The following is a 16796-nucleotide window of genomic DNA, read 5'->3' as shown; positions in this document are numbered from 1 at the left end:
GTCCTTTCTATCATCGTCCCACCTCTGGTACATACCCGGTGGATGATCTCTCTTTTCTTCTCCTTCCTGATGCACCACCCTCCGTCCCTCCTGTTTCTCCTCCTGATGCGCCCCCTCCGACTCCGGTGCCATCTTCGCCTCCTAGTTCTCCTTCCTCTTCTTCTTCTGATTCCGCTGGTCCTCCTTCTCCCTTGTCTCCTTTTCCCTTTCACTATTCTCGGCGTTCTACAGTTCCGGACTCTTCTCCTGATTAGCCTTCTCCCTCCTCTTCTGATGAGTTGTCTTCTTCTCATGAGTCTCCTAGTTCTCCACCTCTTCCGCCTGTTCGTCAGGGTCGTGCTTCCAACCGTTTCTCTCCCAGTCAGTACGGTCTCTCTGTCGTCTCCGAGCCGACTTCTTATCGGGATGCCGAGTGTCATCCTGAATGGCAGCTTGCCATGGCTGAGGAGATCGCTGCGCTTGAGCGCACTGGCACCTGGGATCTTGTTTCTCCTCCTCCTGGTGTCCGTCCTATCACGTGTAAGTGGGTCTATAAAATTAAGACCCGCTCTGATGGATCTCTTGAGCGCTATAAAGCGCGTCTTGTGGCACGTGGCTTTCAGCAGGAGCACGGCCGTGATTATGATGAGACTTTTGCCCCTGTGGCTCATATGACCACCGTGCGTGCTCTTCTTGCTGTTGCTTCTGTTCGACGCTGGTCTGTCTCTCAGCTTGATGTTCAGAACGCTTTTCTTAATGGCGAGTTGAGTGAGGAGGTTTACATGCAGCCTCCTCCTGGGTATTCTGTTCCCGATGGGATGGTTTGTCGTCTTCGACGTTCTCTTTATGGCCTGAAACAGGCCCCTCGTGCCTGGTTTGAGTGCTTTGCCTCTGTGGTGACTGCTGCTGGTTTCTCTCCTAGTTTTCATGATCCAGCGCTATTTGTTCACACTTCTCCTCGTGGACGCACTCTTCTCCTTCTCTATGTTGATGATATGATCATTACTGGTGATGATCCTGAGTATATTGCCTTTGTCAAGGCTCGTCTTCGTGATCAGTTTCTTATGACCGATCTTGGTCCTCTTCGCTATTTTCTTGGGATTGAGATTTCCTCCACTTCTGATGGTTTTTATATCTCCCAGGAAAAGTATATTCAGGATCTCCTTACTCGTGCTGCTCTTGTGGATGAGCGCACTGTTGAGACTCCTATGGAGCTTAATGTTAAGCTTCGTCCTACTGATGGTGATCCTCTTCCCGATCCCACACGCTATCGCCATCTTGTTGGGAGTCTTGTTTATCTTGCTGTCACTCGTCCTGATATCTCTTATCCTGTTCATATTCTGAGTCAGTTTGTCTCAGCTCCTACCACCGTTCACTACAGTCATCTCCTTCGTGTCCTCCGTTATCTCCGTGGCACGATTACTCGTCGCCTTTTCTTTCCTAGTTCCAGTTCTCTCCAGCTCCAGTGCTACTCGGATGCTACTTGAGCGAGTGATCCTACGGATCGTCGTTCACTTTCTGTTTACTGTGTGTTTCTTGGTGGTTCGCTTGTTCCTTGGAAGACGAAGAAACAGGTAGCGGTTTCCCGTTCGAGTGTTGAGGCTGAGCTGCGGGCTATGGCTTCGTTGATTGCTGAGGTGACCTGGTTACGGTGGTTGCTTGCAGATTTTGGGGTCTCTGTTACGACACCCACTCCACTTTTGTGTGACAGTACAGGTGAAATCAGTATTGCACGTGATCCGGTCAAGCATGAGCTGACCAAGCATATACACGTGCTCAGGTGCATGATCAGGTTGTTGCGCTTCATTATGTGCATTCAGATTTACAGTTGGCGGATTTCTTTACAAAGGCACAGACTCGCGCGCAACATGACTTCTTACTCTCCAAACTCAGTGTTGTGGATCCACCCTGAGTTTGAGGGGGGGTGTTAGAGTAGATATGTGTGTATTATATTTTGCCCATATGTTAGGAGCCCTTTTGCATATTGCACCTGTACATTGTACTATATATTGTGGCCTTTTAGCCCCCCAGTAATACAACACAGATTATTCTCGTAACATGGTATCAGAGCCCTAGGTCTCAAGTTCAAATCCTGTCTTTCACATGGTTTTCGTAATTAAGCCTAAAAATTGCTGTTGCCCCCCCTCCCCCCCCCCTCTTTAGTCACCGCTGTTTCGGTGTGCTCTTCTTCTTTCACGTGTTGACTTTCTCTTCTCCCGTCACACGCGAGTGGGGGTGTTGTGAAGTGTATATGTGGATTGCCTAGCCCTTTCCATCAGTTCGGACTTTTGGTTCAAGTGGCTAGTGCATGAAGCTTAACAATTTATTACGCTGACCACTCATTCCACGGCTGCCAAGTGGGTCCAAGAAATTCCATCTGATTTGTCACGAGGCGCTGGTGCATCTATTCAGCGTCCCGCGCGAAAGGACCGACATGAGGTTACCACCCCTTGTATTGGGCTCCAAAAAATACCGACACATTATTGGCCGTGCCTATTAAAGCTGCCGGTGAAGATGCTCTAACTACTGGTAACTTTTTCCTTTTGGGACGAAAGGATAAAGACATCCATGAAAAGAATCAATATCAACAAAAGCACAGCATGCCGCCATTATACGAAACTCTGACCATTATCCATACCAAACTTTCCACACGAAAATAGCAGCCAGTTCGTGTCATTTGCTTAGAGAGTAGATGCAATTAAAACCAAACGGTCATATACTGCATCCACGAAGAGAGAAAACTGCCTCCCGGGTTGCCTCTCTCGCGACTCCGGAGGCTACCCAGCCGCCACCAAAAAGCCCTCCTCCACGCCGCCTTGCCACCCTGCCGCCGTCGGAGGAAGCCGTCGGCGGACGGCGGCGGTGGGGTGCCCCTTTTTTCTAGCCTTTTTCTTTGTCCAGCGTTCCCTGCTGTGGCGGTCTGATCTGATCTGCGCGCATTCATCGCATCGCGGGAGTCCGCCATCGGCCGGAGGCACGGGCCGTGCCGTTGCCGTCCGCATCTGGACGCGGCCATCAGCGCGTGCCCAGCTGCACGATCTACACTCTGCCGTCTTCCTAATGGCCAGGCTGATCTGATCTGCACCACACCTGCAGCACTAAGGAATCTACATGTGCGGCAGCACTAAGGAATCTACATGTGCGGCATCGCTGATCTGATCTGCACCTACATGTGCTAGTGCATCCGGTTGTATTTGGCTGGGTTATCATCTTGCTCCCCGCCACATGCGTGGCCGCGACCTGTTCTTGTCTCTGATCTGCAATTTAATTTGTGAGCAATCGAGATTGGGGATGGCCGGGCCTGCAGAGAGACGACCAACGGTATCTGGGTCTGAGGACCTACCGGAAACCTGTACTCGTGATCTGGCCGGAGTGTTGAGTTCCGAAAGGCTCCGCCGATGAATGTAACAGTGCTTTTGCCTGGAGTTTGTTGGATTGGAGGTATTCGGTCGTGCGCACCCATGTTTTTATTCCGACCGATTGGTTCTGGAGGGAGCGGCGCGAAGCTCTTTTTCTTTGATTGACATCAAGTGACTATGGATCCATGTTGAAAGTCGGAAGAAGAGAATTTCATGAAGGCCGGAGGGAGGACTAGCTAAGGGAGGTTCAAGTCTTTGCGATGTTGAGGGACTTACTTGGTGTTCCGGGCTTCACAGCAGCGGTATGAAAGTGGGGGTGACAACACAGGTGAAGTGCAGAGTCCTACCTTTCAGGGTGAAAATCCAAGGTCTGGTCTTAATTGGTTGTGCCTGACAATATCCTTGGTGGAGGCATTTGTTTTGAGAGCGGGGACTAGTCTGTAATTCAGGTGTTGTCTTGGCGGTGGATGTATTGCTGTTGTTAGCCCGAGATACTGTAGCGGGACTTTTGTTTCTTAGTTTTCTTTTCTTGTTTTTGGCTGTGTGCATCCGTAGTGCCATTAGGGTGGTGCGTTGTTGCAGAGGCTGGGTGTAATTGGTATCTTCTTGATATTAATATATTCCCTTCATCGAAAAAAAATATACTGCATCCACAGCAAAATCAGGGATTGGGGCCCATTTGTGTGGATTTCAAAACGGAAACAGAGGGTACAAATTAAGTAACGAGAATTACAGCAGATAGAACACAACTAGTGGAGACTTATAAAAAGTAGCATTCATCATCGAGCAGATGCCTTCCAAAGTTCATCACTAGACTGGCATACAGGAGAATCAATGCGGTCAAGATAGAAGGCAACTAAATGTTCAGAGAAGTGAATCTGGGTGGGATGACGCCCAGCCTCGTCCACTGATGCACACTCAACTTAATGGTTTCAGCAGCAAATTTACACTGAAATTTTTGGAGACCACTTCATTATTTGGCGCTTGAAAAACCAATTGTCTTCACAAGTGCGTTTGAGAGGTCCCTGGAGTAGTGAACCAACATGGTAACACCCTGTGCAGCTTGCAGAGAAACCTTACTACAACAATCAATGACCAAAGACTCTAACTTATGTGCATGTCCCAGTTCAGCCACTCCAACATCAGTCACCTTATGACACAACCGAAGTGTGAGATTACTCAAGCATGGTGTGTGTGCAATGAAGTGCATCCCAGCATCAGTCACCGCTTCACACAATATAAGCTCGAGCGTCTCCAGATATGGTGAATATGACAGGGCCTTCATCCCCTCGTCATCCAAGAAGTTGGCAGTATTTAGCACCAGAACCCGAATGGGGCAGGACTGAATAAACACCAGAAAAGCCTTTTGTGTGAATCCTATTTCTGACGGTCTGTCAGCAGCACATCCTGAAAATCTGAGGTCTACGGTCTGAAGCATAGGACAGTTTAGGGCTAGAGCATAAAGGCTGTTGTCAGTAAATGATGTTCTGGTTTCACAATAGCTCACGTCACTAGAGTAGCGCTGAAGGTTGAGCCAAAGTGAGATGCTTTTAAGGTTGCTGCAGCTCCGTGATAATGCAATCAGGTCATTATCATTCAGGGCATGAACATACTCAAGGCGAAGCTTCTCCAATGCTTTACACTTCCCTAGGACAACACGAAGTCCTATTTTTCGCCAAGTGTTAATATGCGCCAATCTTAAATCCTTTAAACTCTCACAACTGAAATCGTATATATCCCTGCTGTGAGCATCGTACGAGGGGTCATATAACACACCACCTTGACGAACACCACCTATTTCTCTGTACCCCTCAAACTCAAACTTCTGGAGCTTCATCCATCCTGAACCAAACTTCAGGAGATCATGATGATTGATTCCTTTGCAATTGTTCACTACAAGCTCTTCCAACGATCCATCCCTACCAAGGTATTCCAGCCACTTTACACTGTCGATTTTCTTGCAATCAATAAGGTGAAGAGCAGATAGGCTCGTGCAACCAACTGCAACCGAGAAATTCCCAATTGAAGTTATTTGTGGTGCCGAGTTCAGCCTGAGAGACACCAATGTCTTGCAATAAGCTAAATAACCAAGCCCAGTGTCATTGATATTGGAGCAGAAGCTTAAGGTGAGGTCAATCAGCGAGGAACAGTTAGATGATAACACAAAGAGGCCATTGTTCTCGAAATGATTTCCATGTCCTGGTGCCCAATAACCAGAGTAATCGATTTCCACTTTCCGCAAATTTGGGAACCGGAGGCACAATGATTTCAGTGCTTCCGTAGCAGTGCAAAGAGTGGAAGCAACACGGACAGCACCCCTTTGATGCCCCTCTATCCTGTAGAGCTGCTTTGACACAAGGGAAATAGAATTCAGATCACTGGTCCTGGTGATCTTCTTGAGAATCTCTGTTAGCATAGCCTCCGGTAGGTCCTCCATTGAACAAATTCAGCTGTACCAAAATTAAGTAATATCAAGGTTAAGAAAACAACCAAAGAACTAGACTAAAACTTATGATATATCAGCATAAGGCATTGAAGCTGGAGATCACACTGGCAAAACTCATGATGAAGAACATATTGATGAACTTTGAGTATTTAATGTATCCATCCAAAACTTGTGTGTTCTTCATAATAATGGAGATTAATTAAAGTAGCTAGTACCTTGTCTATATGTAGATTGCTAGTAAGACACATTGAAGTAAGGATGGCAATGGGCAGGATATGGGCAGGGTAGAACAATACCATACCCATACCCGTATAGCTAATGGGTACAAACTTCTACCCATACCCATACCTATGGGTATAAAACTTTACCCATACCCATCCCCGGCGGGTACCCGTACCCATTGGGTACCCTATGGGTATGTCAAATTGTACATAAGTCAATCATAATTTTACATTTATCGATAACAAATTTGATTAAAAAATAATAATTATCTCAACTCAATAACAGGTAGTTAAGTACATGACAATTAACATAATATAAAAATCATATTCTCATATTCTAACTCATAGGTCAACTTAAATATTCGTGTCACGTAAGATTTGACAATAAACGGGTAGGGTATGGGTTTACCCGCGGGTACGAGGCTATACTTGTGCCCTGCCCATGACTTAACGGGCAGGGTATGAGTACTACCCATGGGCATAAAAGTGTACCCATACCCTGCCCATGCGGGTACGGTACCCGCGGGTACCCGTACCCGTGGGTAAAATTGTCATCCTTACATTGAAGCTACAAGCCACATCACTAAATTAAACTACGGGCCATAAGTAGAGCCTGACCGATGAATGAAAGAAGCAAAATAGCAAATACAAACAAACAAACTAGAATTGACGTAAGAAATTCTGCAAGAAGACCCACATGCCGAATCTGAACCTACTTATTTGGATACACCTAATTAACCACATGAAAACCAGAGCATGCAAATTAGTCCTTGTCTCTCTTGGGCAAGAAAGAAAGGGCTCGCCTATGAAAAACTATCGAAGAACTTCCAAAGATCTTGTCGTTGCTCAGATCAATTCCGAGTCATATCCGAAAAGAAGCAAACACCAACACATAGAAGAATGGAAAGTACGCAATCAATACATGGTAGTGCAATGCGACAATATGATGCATGGAATGATGTGCAAGAGTGTCCATGCTTAGCAAAATTAAGTGGGACATTTAAAATAGTAAGATAATATGAGATGCCCTCACATAACATAAAGTTTTAATTGGAATTACTATTTGGCCGAGGCAAGCATTGGTCTATTATGCATGAAAATTTAAGATTTGGATTCGTCGCATTTTTCCGATGAGTTATAAAAAAACTTCGCGATTGGAGTTACAGAGCTTGAGATATGCAATTAACAAGTAAATAGTTGTTTAGAAAACCATTACTTGTTTGGTCTATTTTATTTTATTAAAAGATAAAACAGATGACATATTTGAATGGCTCATGTTCTTCTGATTTTGAACACTTGTATTTTGTTCAAAACAGGTTCAAACTGCAAAAGAAATAAAGGACTTGAAATGGGCAGCGACCAAACTGTCGTGTCAAAACATTCCAGAGGTGTCCCAGGTATAGGCGCATGGCTCGGTGGCTCGGTGGTGTTAGTGATAGAATAGGCCGCTTTTGGTTTTTAAACGGCGGAAAACCACTTAGGTACCCGTTTTACTGAATCTGAACGCGAATAGAACGTGTTCTGAAACTGAAAACGACAGAGTTTATATAAAGGACAAGCCGTGGGTTTTGATCCTGGGATTTGCTCTAGGGATCTGTTTTCTAGACAAGGAGAAACGGAACCACTCTGGCTACGCTTGGGTCTTGGAATAACAGAGTGCCAAGTATTTTGAGTAAACCGCAGGGATCAACTAGCTAGTCAAACGAGCGAGCAGGTAGCTGGATCGATTGATCCTGGTGCATAGCTCAGCAAGGCAAGTTGGCAGGCGGATCTAACATTGTGTGCCTGTGTGCGCCCGTGCTCTGGAGCGTGTGCAACCAAAGCTTGACGTTGTGCACGAGCGAGTGGCTGCAATCGTGCGTGCGTTTCATGATGCGACCAGGCCGAGACGGACGGGACGCCGACGACCAGAACCTGGCGGCGTGGAAGGGCGCCTAGTGTGGCGCTCGAAGGCGCGCGCGTTCCAGCGTGTTTGGCGACAGCAGAGCAACTGCAACGAGCAACAGGAGGCGTGCGTGCACGAGCATGCCAGCTCGACCATGGCGGGCGCGCGGGCGGTCGGAGATGCTGCTGCGAGTTCACGGCACCCGGAAGAGATGGGGAAGAGCAGGGCATGGAGGCGACGCTCACCCTGGACGGAGACGTCCTCGTTGTGGCAGAGTAGATCGAAGGCGCGCGGCGACGAGGACGTCGTGGTGCGCTCGGACGGACGTACTTGGTGATGATCCCGCCGGCTCCGGTTTGCGATCCTTGTGGAAGAAGACGGAGAGGATCACGGAGGCGATCGGCTCGACCGAGTAAGACGAGCACGACGGCCGGAACGAATTGGATGGTGGGGGTTCCTCCTGCTCTCTCGCTCAGTCGCTCGGCGAAGTGGAGGAATGAGAGGGAAGCAAGCTTTGGCGGCGGGGGAGCGGAGGAAGGCGCTAGGATTTGTTCGGGGGTTTGGGAGAGGGGAAAGTGGAAAAACAGGAGCAGGTGGGCATGCTCACTCCCCGCTCGTGCTCGTCACGGCAACTTTCACGCAACCCAAACCATATAAACCCCAAATATATATTTTTTTTTTTGAAAGCTCAACGGTGGAGGAACCCCACCTGAAGTGATTTTATTACCGGTGTTGCAGGGGGCGAGTCCAGCTCGCAGAATACAGGAGGTTGTTGAGCGCTAGAAACTCAGCAAGAAACTAGCTGAACCCTATACATAAAAACACACACGTCTAGCGGCTAACCAAGCATCAATCTGATGGCGCTCGTACCGTCGAGGCAGCCGGTGGAGCCACAGTCCGCAGTGTTCCGCGAGGAGGGAGAACATCTGACGGGGGCCCAACCTGTGCCCTTCGAAAATCATACGGTTCCTACTCTTCCAGACGATCCACAGGACGAGCAACCCCAAATATAATGATGAATGTCACCCCAAACGAGATTTATGGGCTAAAAAGTAAATATACATACTACCTCTTCTATAAATAGATGCTAAAAGTTTGTCTAAATTTAAATGTATCTAGCCACAATTTAGTGTATAGATACATCCGAATTTAGACAAATCTTTGGCATCTATTTATGAACGGAGGGAGTACTAAAGACTGAAAACTAAACCGCATAATTTGAAACAAACATTCGCGCTAGATTGTTCAACACATTCACAGAAAACGAGATGACTGCGGAGCCTAGTGCTCCGCTTTCTAGGTTGGCACACCGCCGCTCAGGACTACCCAAATCTAGCCCACGATACCTCACCGGAGCTTTGCCGCGGTGGCGGAGCTAGCTGCACCTCACTTCTCCTTGTTGGAGTCAGAGAGCTCGATATAGCAGGTGTCGACGCATGATCGCGGAGCCATTCCGCCTTCTTGTTGGCGTTGTGGCGGGTCTTGTCCTTCAGCAGCTTGGTGACAGTGCCTAGGACGGAGTCGGGGACGAAGTCGCCGGCCATCAGCGCGGGGGCGGCGTGCTCGAACTTGGTGACGAGCATCGGGATGTCGGCGTCCTCCGCATAGTCGCCCGGTTCGAACCGCGGCACCGGGGGCGGCGCGCTCGAGCTCGGCGCCTCGCTGAAGCTGAGGCGATGCGGCGGCGGATTGCTGGAGCGTGACGTCCCGGTAGTATCGCGATCCGTGCTGCTCGAATGCTGACGGAGGCATGCGGCCTTGCCAGAGGTAGCGGTACGAACCGCGAATGCGCGCCTCGTCGGATGCCCGACGCTGCCGCTCGAGGCCCTCGGTAGCGGACAGCGCGCGGGCGGAAGGGGATCTGCCGCTGCCCATTCTCCTTCCGTCGTGGCCTCCTCGACCTCCGCCGAACACCATGGCGCTGCGACGGCGATGGATCTACTCGATTGCTCGTCGGAGTCGCGCGGATTTCTCGTCGGCGGGGAGTGGACGCGGTGGCGATGCGGATGGGGTTTGACCCGCATCGAGGTCTCTGATCGAAATATACAGAGGCTGACTGAAGTTTTGGCCGGAAAACATATCCATGCCAGACCACCGATTATGTGTCTGGTCTAGCCAAAAAAAAATAACAAAAACCTGCATATCAGTCCAAAGTGCCATATGCGAGCTGATATGCGGTGTCTGCTAGAGTTGCTCTTAGATTGGTGGGAGGAAATAGGGAGGTAACTGAAGAAGTGAGTTGTTTGAACAGCTACAGTTAGAGTATTTTCAGTCCCATCCTTTAAAGCTTTCTCCGAATGGAGCCCGATGAGCTCTTTGATCATTCCTAGCCACATGTCCTAAATATATTTTTTATCTGACGCGGCTCAGTATGGTGTTTGGTGTTCCGCACCCATTCGCCACATAGGGGATGATGCGTGGGCGCCGGACACAACGCGGAAACGCCTCGCGAGTAGCGAGTCCGCTTGGTCAGCGACGCAGAGGTTTAGCCTCGTCAGCGACGCAGAAGTTTAGACACGGGGTTTAGCTTCCCGTCTACCTCTAATCAAGCGACGTAATAGCTATGCAGCTTTCCCAGCGATACTAGACGGCGCGGCGCAACGTCTCGTAGTTTGTGAAGGAGCGACATTGCTCATGTGATTTCTGAAAGGAGCTCTCCCACTGTAGATTACCTTGGTTTCATATGCGTCCTGTAAACACTGTTTTTCTTCTGGATTTTAATGCTACGTAACCATCAACGAGCCGTCTTGTTTCTAAAACAGGACTCAAAGAATCACAGCCTTCCTTTGAGCTGTGTCTCCGGTTCATAATTTCAGGATCTGTATACTAAGTTGACGAATCGAACAAACAGATGATTATCGTCGCCTCAAATCGCGAACCTGATTTATGGAATTATCATACACCCGACATACTCTTGAGAAGTAAACAGAAACACGACCGTCTGCAACTAATAGGTAAAAACATGAATGTTGCTGAATGCTGGAAGCCTAGAGCATCGTCACAACCACATGGAGCGACGTCCGCTGAGGACATCAACAACGGCGCAACGCAACCGGTCGATGAGCGACCGTTTTCGTCGCCGTGACCGGAAATGCGTCTGGCACCACCTCCAGCGGGGCGACGTAAAGTGACCGGGCCGTCCGCGGAGACGCAAACCTGACCCAAATATGCGCCTCGGATGCGTCTCCGCGGACGTTCGGAAAGTGTCCGCTCGCGTCCGACGGACGTTTCGTCGGGCGCGCCTGGCAGCGACTCTGCGTCGATGCATCTTCTCAAACGCGACAGTGACTGCGCCGCTGCGTCGCTTTGGTAGCCTGCGCCACGTTAATGGTGATGCCTCGGCTGCCGAGCGGCCGCAGCCCACCTCCGCCAACCACGTTAATGGCGACGCCACGCGTCCCGCGGCCACCGCATGCCTCCGGCCTATATAAAGGGGGCGTGCGTTCTTCTTCCTCATCCACTCCTCCAAAGAAACCCTAGCCGCCACAAAGCTCAACCGTAGCGCCGCCTAGGTGTTCCTGCGACGCAGCCAGGCCCGCGAGGAAGTCCATGGCCGGTCCTGGTGGCCGGCGAGGCGGTCGAGGCCGTGGCCCTGGGCGCCCCCGTGGCCAGGGCAGGGGCCGCCGTGGTGGAGCAGCTACGGCCCCACGCTCGCCGTCGTCTGCACCCTCCTCGTCCTCACAGGAGGAGCGCTGCTTCGAGTTCCTCCTTCGCATCGACGACGACCCACTCGGCATCAAGCGGCTCCCGGACAAGTTCGCCGAATTCGTCGATGGCGTCGAGCCGGCGCATTTGCAGCTACGGGAGGCCAGCTGTAACTTCTGCCGCTGGACCCTGGAGGTTCTGTTCGACGGGCAGGGCAAGATGTACCTGCACACGGGGTGGGACAAGTTCGCCCGTGACCTCGCGCTCGAGCCCGGCTGTCAGCTCACCTTCCTCTACGAGGGGGACGGCGAGATGATCGTCAAGGTGTTCGACGACACAGCCTGCCGCAGGCACTACCACACCGGTGAATCCGGCTCGGACACCGATAGTTAGAACTTAGAATGTTCTTTCTTTGCATCGAATCTGGCTACGGGCCAGACCAGTAGTGGAGGTCTCTGTCTATTCTTCCTCGGTAGAACCAACAAGGGCACCGTCTCCTCCCGCTGGATTTTCCAGTTTGGGTGATTGGGTGTGCCCTCGAATGTTCTTTCTTGGCAGCGAACATACGAAAATCAACACAACTGGTATCTTTTTTTAAAATGTTATATTTGTGTCAACCATGGTTCAAACTATGTGTTAGTTTATGTAAACCATATTCCAAACTATGTGTTAGTTTGTGTAAAATCATGTTTCAATATGTAATATTTGGAACTATGTTTAAATGGAGGAGAGGGAAAAAAAAACAAGAAAACAAATAAATGCGTCGCCCCGCTGGAGCAGCCCCGAGATGCAAACGGACGCGCAGACAAAAACGGTCATTTTAGCGTCCGCAGCGCGACGCAAAAGGGCGCTCGCGGACATTAAAATGCGTCACGCCGCTGGAGATGCCCTGATGGATGGAAGCATGAAGCAGGGCAGTGCAGAGCAAATATATTCAATTCACACAACAATTTGCTTGGGTGCCATGGTCTTAGTTTCTTATGACTGTATACTGATGAAATAAATCCATGAGATGAGTGCACTAACTTTTTCATCCTGGGATCTAAACATCCACAATTATGCTAGTAACTACCTCCAGTAACTTCTATTTTGAGAAGCAGTGAAAGGGCATCCTCAAATAGAACCAATATCAACAAAACAAGCATTGCAGCCTTTCTACATGTCCATGCTACTACACTGATCCATGCCATACCAAAATTGCCACGCGAAAATAGCAGGCAGATAAACATGACTTGAAAATAACTTCCGTAACAAAAAAAAAAGGTTCATGACATTTGCTTAGAGAATAGAAACAATAAAAACCAACAGTCATATACTGCATCCACAGCCAAAACAGGGAATGCTGGTGCCGATTTATGCAGATTCCAAAACGACTACAGAGAGTAGAAATTAAGCAACAAGAATTACAAAAGTGCATAGTACACAAGTGGTGGCTACTATTAAAGTTGCATTCATCAGATGCATTCCAAAGTTCATCAGTAGACTGTCATACAGGAGAATCATTGCGGTAAAGGTAGAAGGCAATATAAAGTTCGGAGAAGTGAATCTGGGTCGGATGATGCACAGCCTTGTCCAATGGGGAACACTCAAGAACTTAATGGTTTCAGCAGCAAATTTATACTGAAAATTTTGGAGACCACTTCATCAACAATCTTTCAAACCAACTGTCATAAAGGCATCTGAAATGTTTCTGGAGTAGTGAACTAACTTGGTAACACCCTGTGCAGCTTGCAGAGAGACCTTACTACAACAATCAATGACCAAAGTCTCTAACTTATGTGCATGTACCAGTTCAGCCACTCCAACATCAGTCACCTCATGACACAACCGAAGCGTGAGATTACTCAAGCATGGGGTGTGTGCAATGAAGCGCATCCCAACATCAGTTACCGCTTCACACATCATAAGTTCAAGTGTCTCCAGATATGGTGAGGATGACAAGGCCTTCATCCCCTCGTCATCAAAGAAGTTGGCAGTATTTAGCACGAGAACACGGATGGGACAGGACTGAATGAGCACCAGAAAACCGTTTTGTGTGAATCCTATTTCTGATGGCCAGTCAGAAGCACATCCAGTAAATCTGAAGTCTACGGTCTGAAGCATACGACAGTTTAGGGCTAGAGAATAAAGGCTGTTATCAGTAAATGATGTCCTGGTTTCACAATATCTCACATCACTAGAGTAGCGCTGAAGGTTGAGCCAAAGTGAGATGCTTTTAAGGTTGCTACAGCTCCGGGATAATGCAATCAAGTCATTGTCATTCAGGGCATGAACATAGTGAAGGCGAAGCTTCTCCAATGCTTTACACTTCCCTAGGACAGCACGCAAACCTACTTCTGGCCAAGTTTTCATATGTGCCAACCTTAAATCCATCAAACTCTCACAGCAGAAATCATATATATTCTTGCTATGAGCATCGTACGAGGAGTCATAGACTATATCACCTTGACAAAGACCATATATTCCTCCATTCCCCTGAAACTCAAACTTCTGGAGCTTCATCCATCCTGAACCAAACTTTAGGAGGTCATGATGTTTGATTCCTTTGCATTTCGTCACTACAAGCTCTTCCAACGATCCATTTCTACCAAGGTATTCCAGCCACTCTACACTGTGGATTTTCTCGCAATCAATAAGGTGGAGAGCAGATAGACTTGTGCAACCAACTGCAACCGAGAAAAGCCCAATTGAAGTTATTTCTGGTGTGGATTTCAGCCTGAGAGACACCAATGTCTTGCAGTAAGCTAAGCAACGAAGCCCAGAGTCATCAATGTATGAGCAGAAGCTTAAGGTGAGGTCAATCAGCGAGGAACAGTGAGATGAAAACACAAAAAGGCCTTTGTTGTTCAACTGCTTTCCATGTCTAGGTATCCAACCAGAGTAATCGATTTCCACTTTCCACAAATTTGGGAACCGGGCGCACAATGATTTCAGTGCTTTTGTAGCTGTGCAAAGACCGGAACCAACACGGATAGCACCCCTGTGATTCCCCTCCATCTTGTAGAGCTGCTTTGACACAAGTGAAAGAGAATTCAGATCACTGGTCTTGGTGATCTTCTTGAGAATCTCTGCCACCAGAGCCTCTGGTAGGTCCTCCATTTAACTATTCAGCTGTACAAGTCAGGTAATATCAAGGTTAAGAAAACAACCCAAGAGCTGGACTAAAACTTATGAGAAGCTGGAGATCACACTGGCAAAACTCATTATGAAGAATATACTGCTGAACTTTGAGCATTTACTGTATCCATCCAAAACTTGTGTGCTCTTCGTAATAATGGAGATTAATTAAAGTACTAGCACCTTATCTGTATGTAGATTGCTAGTAAGACACAATGAAGCTACAAGCTAGATCAGTAAATTAAACTACCGCCATAAGTAGAGCCTGAATAATGAATGAACGAAGAGAATAGAAACTAACTAACTAACTAACTAGTAGAATCGACCCAAGCAATTCCGGATCTGAACCTACTTATTTGGAGGCACCTAATTAATCACATGAAAACCAGAGCATGCAAATTAGTACTTGTAGCTCCTCTTGGGTAAGAAAGTAGGGATTTAAACCAAAACGAATTGAAAAATGATTTTCTACTAGATAACTCCAATCTTCATTTTTTAGGATCCCCGCCTGTATATCTTACTCAAACTGATGCTCACAAACCAAAGTTAGGTGGTAAAGCCACACCAGACTTGTGTCCCTTTAAATCGGTTTTCCTCAACCGAATCGTCCACAGGGACAGGGTGCAGTCATCAATAGATAGCGCCGATAAAGCTTAGTTTCTACCTAGAATGATGGATTTACAACTAAAATGGATGATGCTACATGTTAGTCTCAATCAAGAAAGCGAATCGAAAAACAACCATGTACATGTCGTCGGGGAACCAGCGAATAAGGGGCAGGAGAAGCAAGAAACGGCGGTACCTTCAGCACGACCGGGAGATAAAAACAGCGGCGATAGAGAATAGACCGTCGGAGGGACGTCCGCCGCCGCCGCCGACGCCGCCGCCGCTCGACCTTTGGGATATCGACCTATTAGCCTTTTCCGTACCGGAGGAGTGTCTCCTTCCGAGATTCGGAGGAGAGCGCGCAGCCGATGCCCTAGCCCTAGGCCGCAATGGATGGAATGGAGCAGGGCGGCGCCTTTTTTGGTGGCGTAGCCATTACTTCAGTGTTTGGTTGGTTGGCTACTGAAAGTCTGATAGTGGATGGGGCGAACCCAGCGGGGTGTTTGGTGGGGTGTGTATTAGTGTACACCTTTAGCATGTAACATTGTGAGGTTACCTCTTCGATTTTTGAGATGATCAAAATGACATCTATAATACTTTTGAAAAAAAATAACATTGATAATCTTATCAACTCACACTTTGAATAACTTCAATTTTGGACAATTTGACTAATTTGCAAACTCAGTCTTCCATTTACTCCTTTGTTTTAAGTATGAACAATTTTGAATTTTCTGTTACAATTATGGCAAATTTTTAATTGTACTATTCCTAAAGATTCATTTTGCCTCTCTTTTCATCTTTATTTTCTTCTACAACGTTGAACCCCCTCCCCCCATCCCCTTGACCTAGATCATGTCATCGGTCAAAGACAACAAGCACTCAAGAAACTCACAAATTGTGTCAACTTCACGTTCACGTTCCGGGTCTATACTACCATCCTTATCACCCCGCACAACAAGTTCACCACCTATTCGTCTCCTCCGCCATTAGGTGAGCCTTCTCCTCTACACTGGAGTTGTCATTCTCCCCACATCTGCTCGCGCCAAAGACTCTTCTCCTCTTCTACTCGGTGGGGATGTGCATGAGCTGAAAATGGGTCCCGTAAAATTTATTAAAAAAAAACATGAATTCATCACCAGTTTAATGTGTGTCTTCCTTGACCGTTTCATCATGCCACGAAAACCTGACACCCAGGGTTCACCTGTCAGAAGATCACTTAGCATGTGTCAAAGTAATCAATTAGTGATATATTATGATAGAATAAGAAGAATAAGTTTGGATTGACCACAGTTGGTGTGGCATCATATTCTCTCATGTATATACATGGAAAACAATCAGTCATAATCCCAACCATAGTGGCATGATTACATGTAAGATCTTAGGCACTAAATATGCCACGGTATAACCGAATATATGCTGCGCCTAACATCCCTAGTAGTCGCGGTGGGAGATTCTTGGACACTGACATTGGATCGGAATTTCAGGAACAAGGTGAGATGGTAGGCCTATGGTGAAGATGTCCGTGAATTTTAGAGACG

At 47.8% G+C, this 16796-nt stretch overlaps 2 protein-coding genes across 3 annotated transcripts; both read right to left on the bottom strand.

The window, feature by feature from the left end:
• Positions 1-4006: 4006 nt before the first annotated feature.
• On the bottom strand, positions 4007-8471 carry LOC127301127 (F-box/LRR-repeat protein 14). Its single transcript, XM_051331347.2, has 2 exons — positions 8136-8471; positions 4007-5788 (listed from the first exon to the last, which is right to left on the bottom strand). The coding sequence occupies exon 2, from the start codon at positions 5773-5775 to the stop codon at positions 4312-4314; it is 1464 nt and encodes a 487-aa protein (XP_051187307.1). The 5' UTR covers positions 5776-5788; positions 8136-8471; the 3' UTR covers positions 4007-4311.
• Positions 8472-12848: 4377 nt separating this feature from the next.
• On the bottom strand, positions 12849-15739 carry LOC139830001 (F-box/LRR-repeat protein 14-like). Of its 2 annotated transcripts, none has more exons than XM_071820207.1 (2): positions 15455-15739; positions 12849-14799 (listed from the first exon to the last, which is right to left on the bottom strand). In XM_071820207.1, exon 2 carries the CDS (start codon positions 14632-14634, stop codon positions 13180-13182), a length of 1455 nt encoding a protein of 484 aa, XP_071676308.1. In that variant the 5' UTR covers positions 14635-14799; positions 15455-15739; the 3' UTR covers positions 12849-13179. The 2 variants fall into 2 exon arrangements, with proteins under 2 accessions (XP_071676308.1, XP_071676307.1); XM_071820206.1 differs by having other exon boundaries at positions 12849-14646.
• Between the last annotated feature and the right edge of the window lie 1057 nt (positions 15740-16796).

The sequence above is a fragment of the Lolium perenne genome, chromosome 5 (genome assembly GCF_019359855.2).
Source record: "Lolium perenne isolate Kyuss_39 chromosome 5, Kyuss_2.0, whole genome shotgun sequence".
NCBI classification, from domain to species: Eukaryota; Viridiplantae; Streptophyta; class Magnoliopsida; order Poales; family Poaceae; genus Lolium; species Lolium perenne.
The sequence above is the reverse complement of the archived record's forward strand: the minus strand, read 5'-3'. Positions and strand labels throughout refer to the sequence as shown.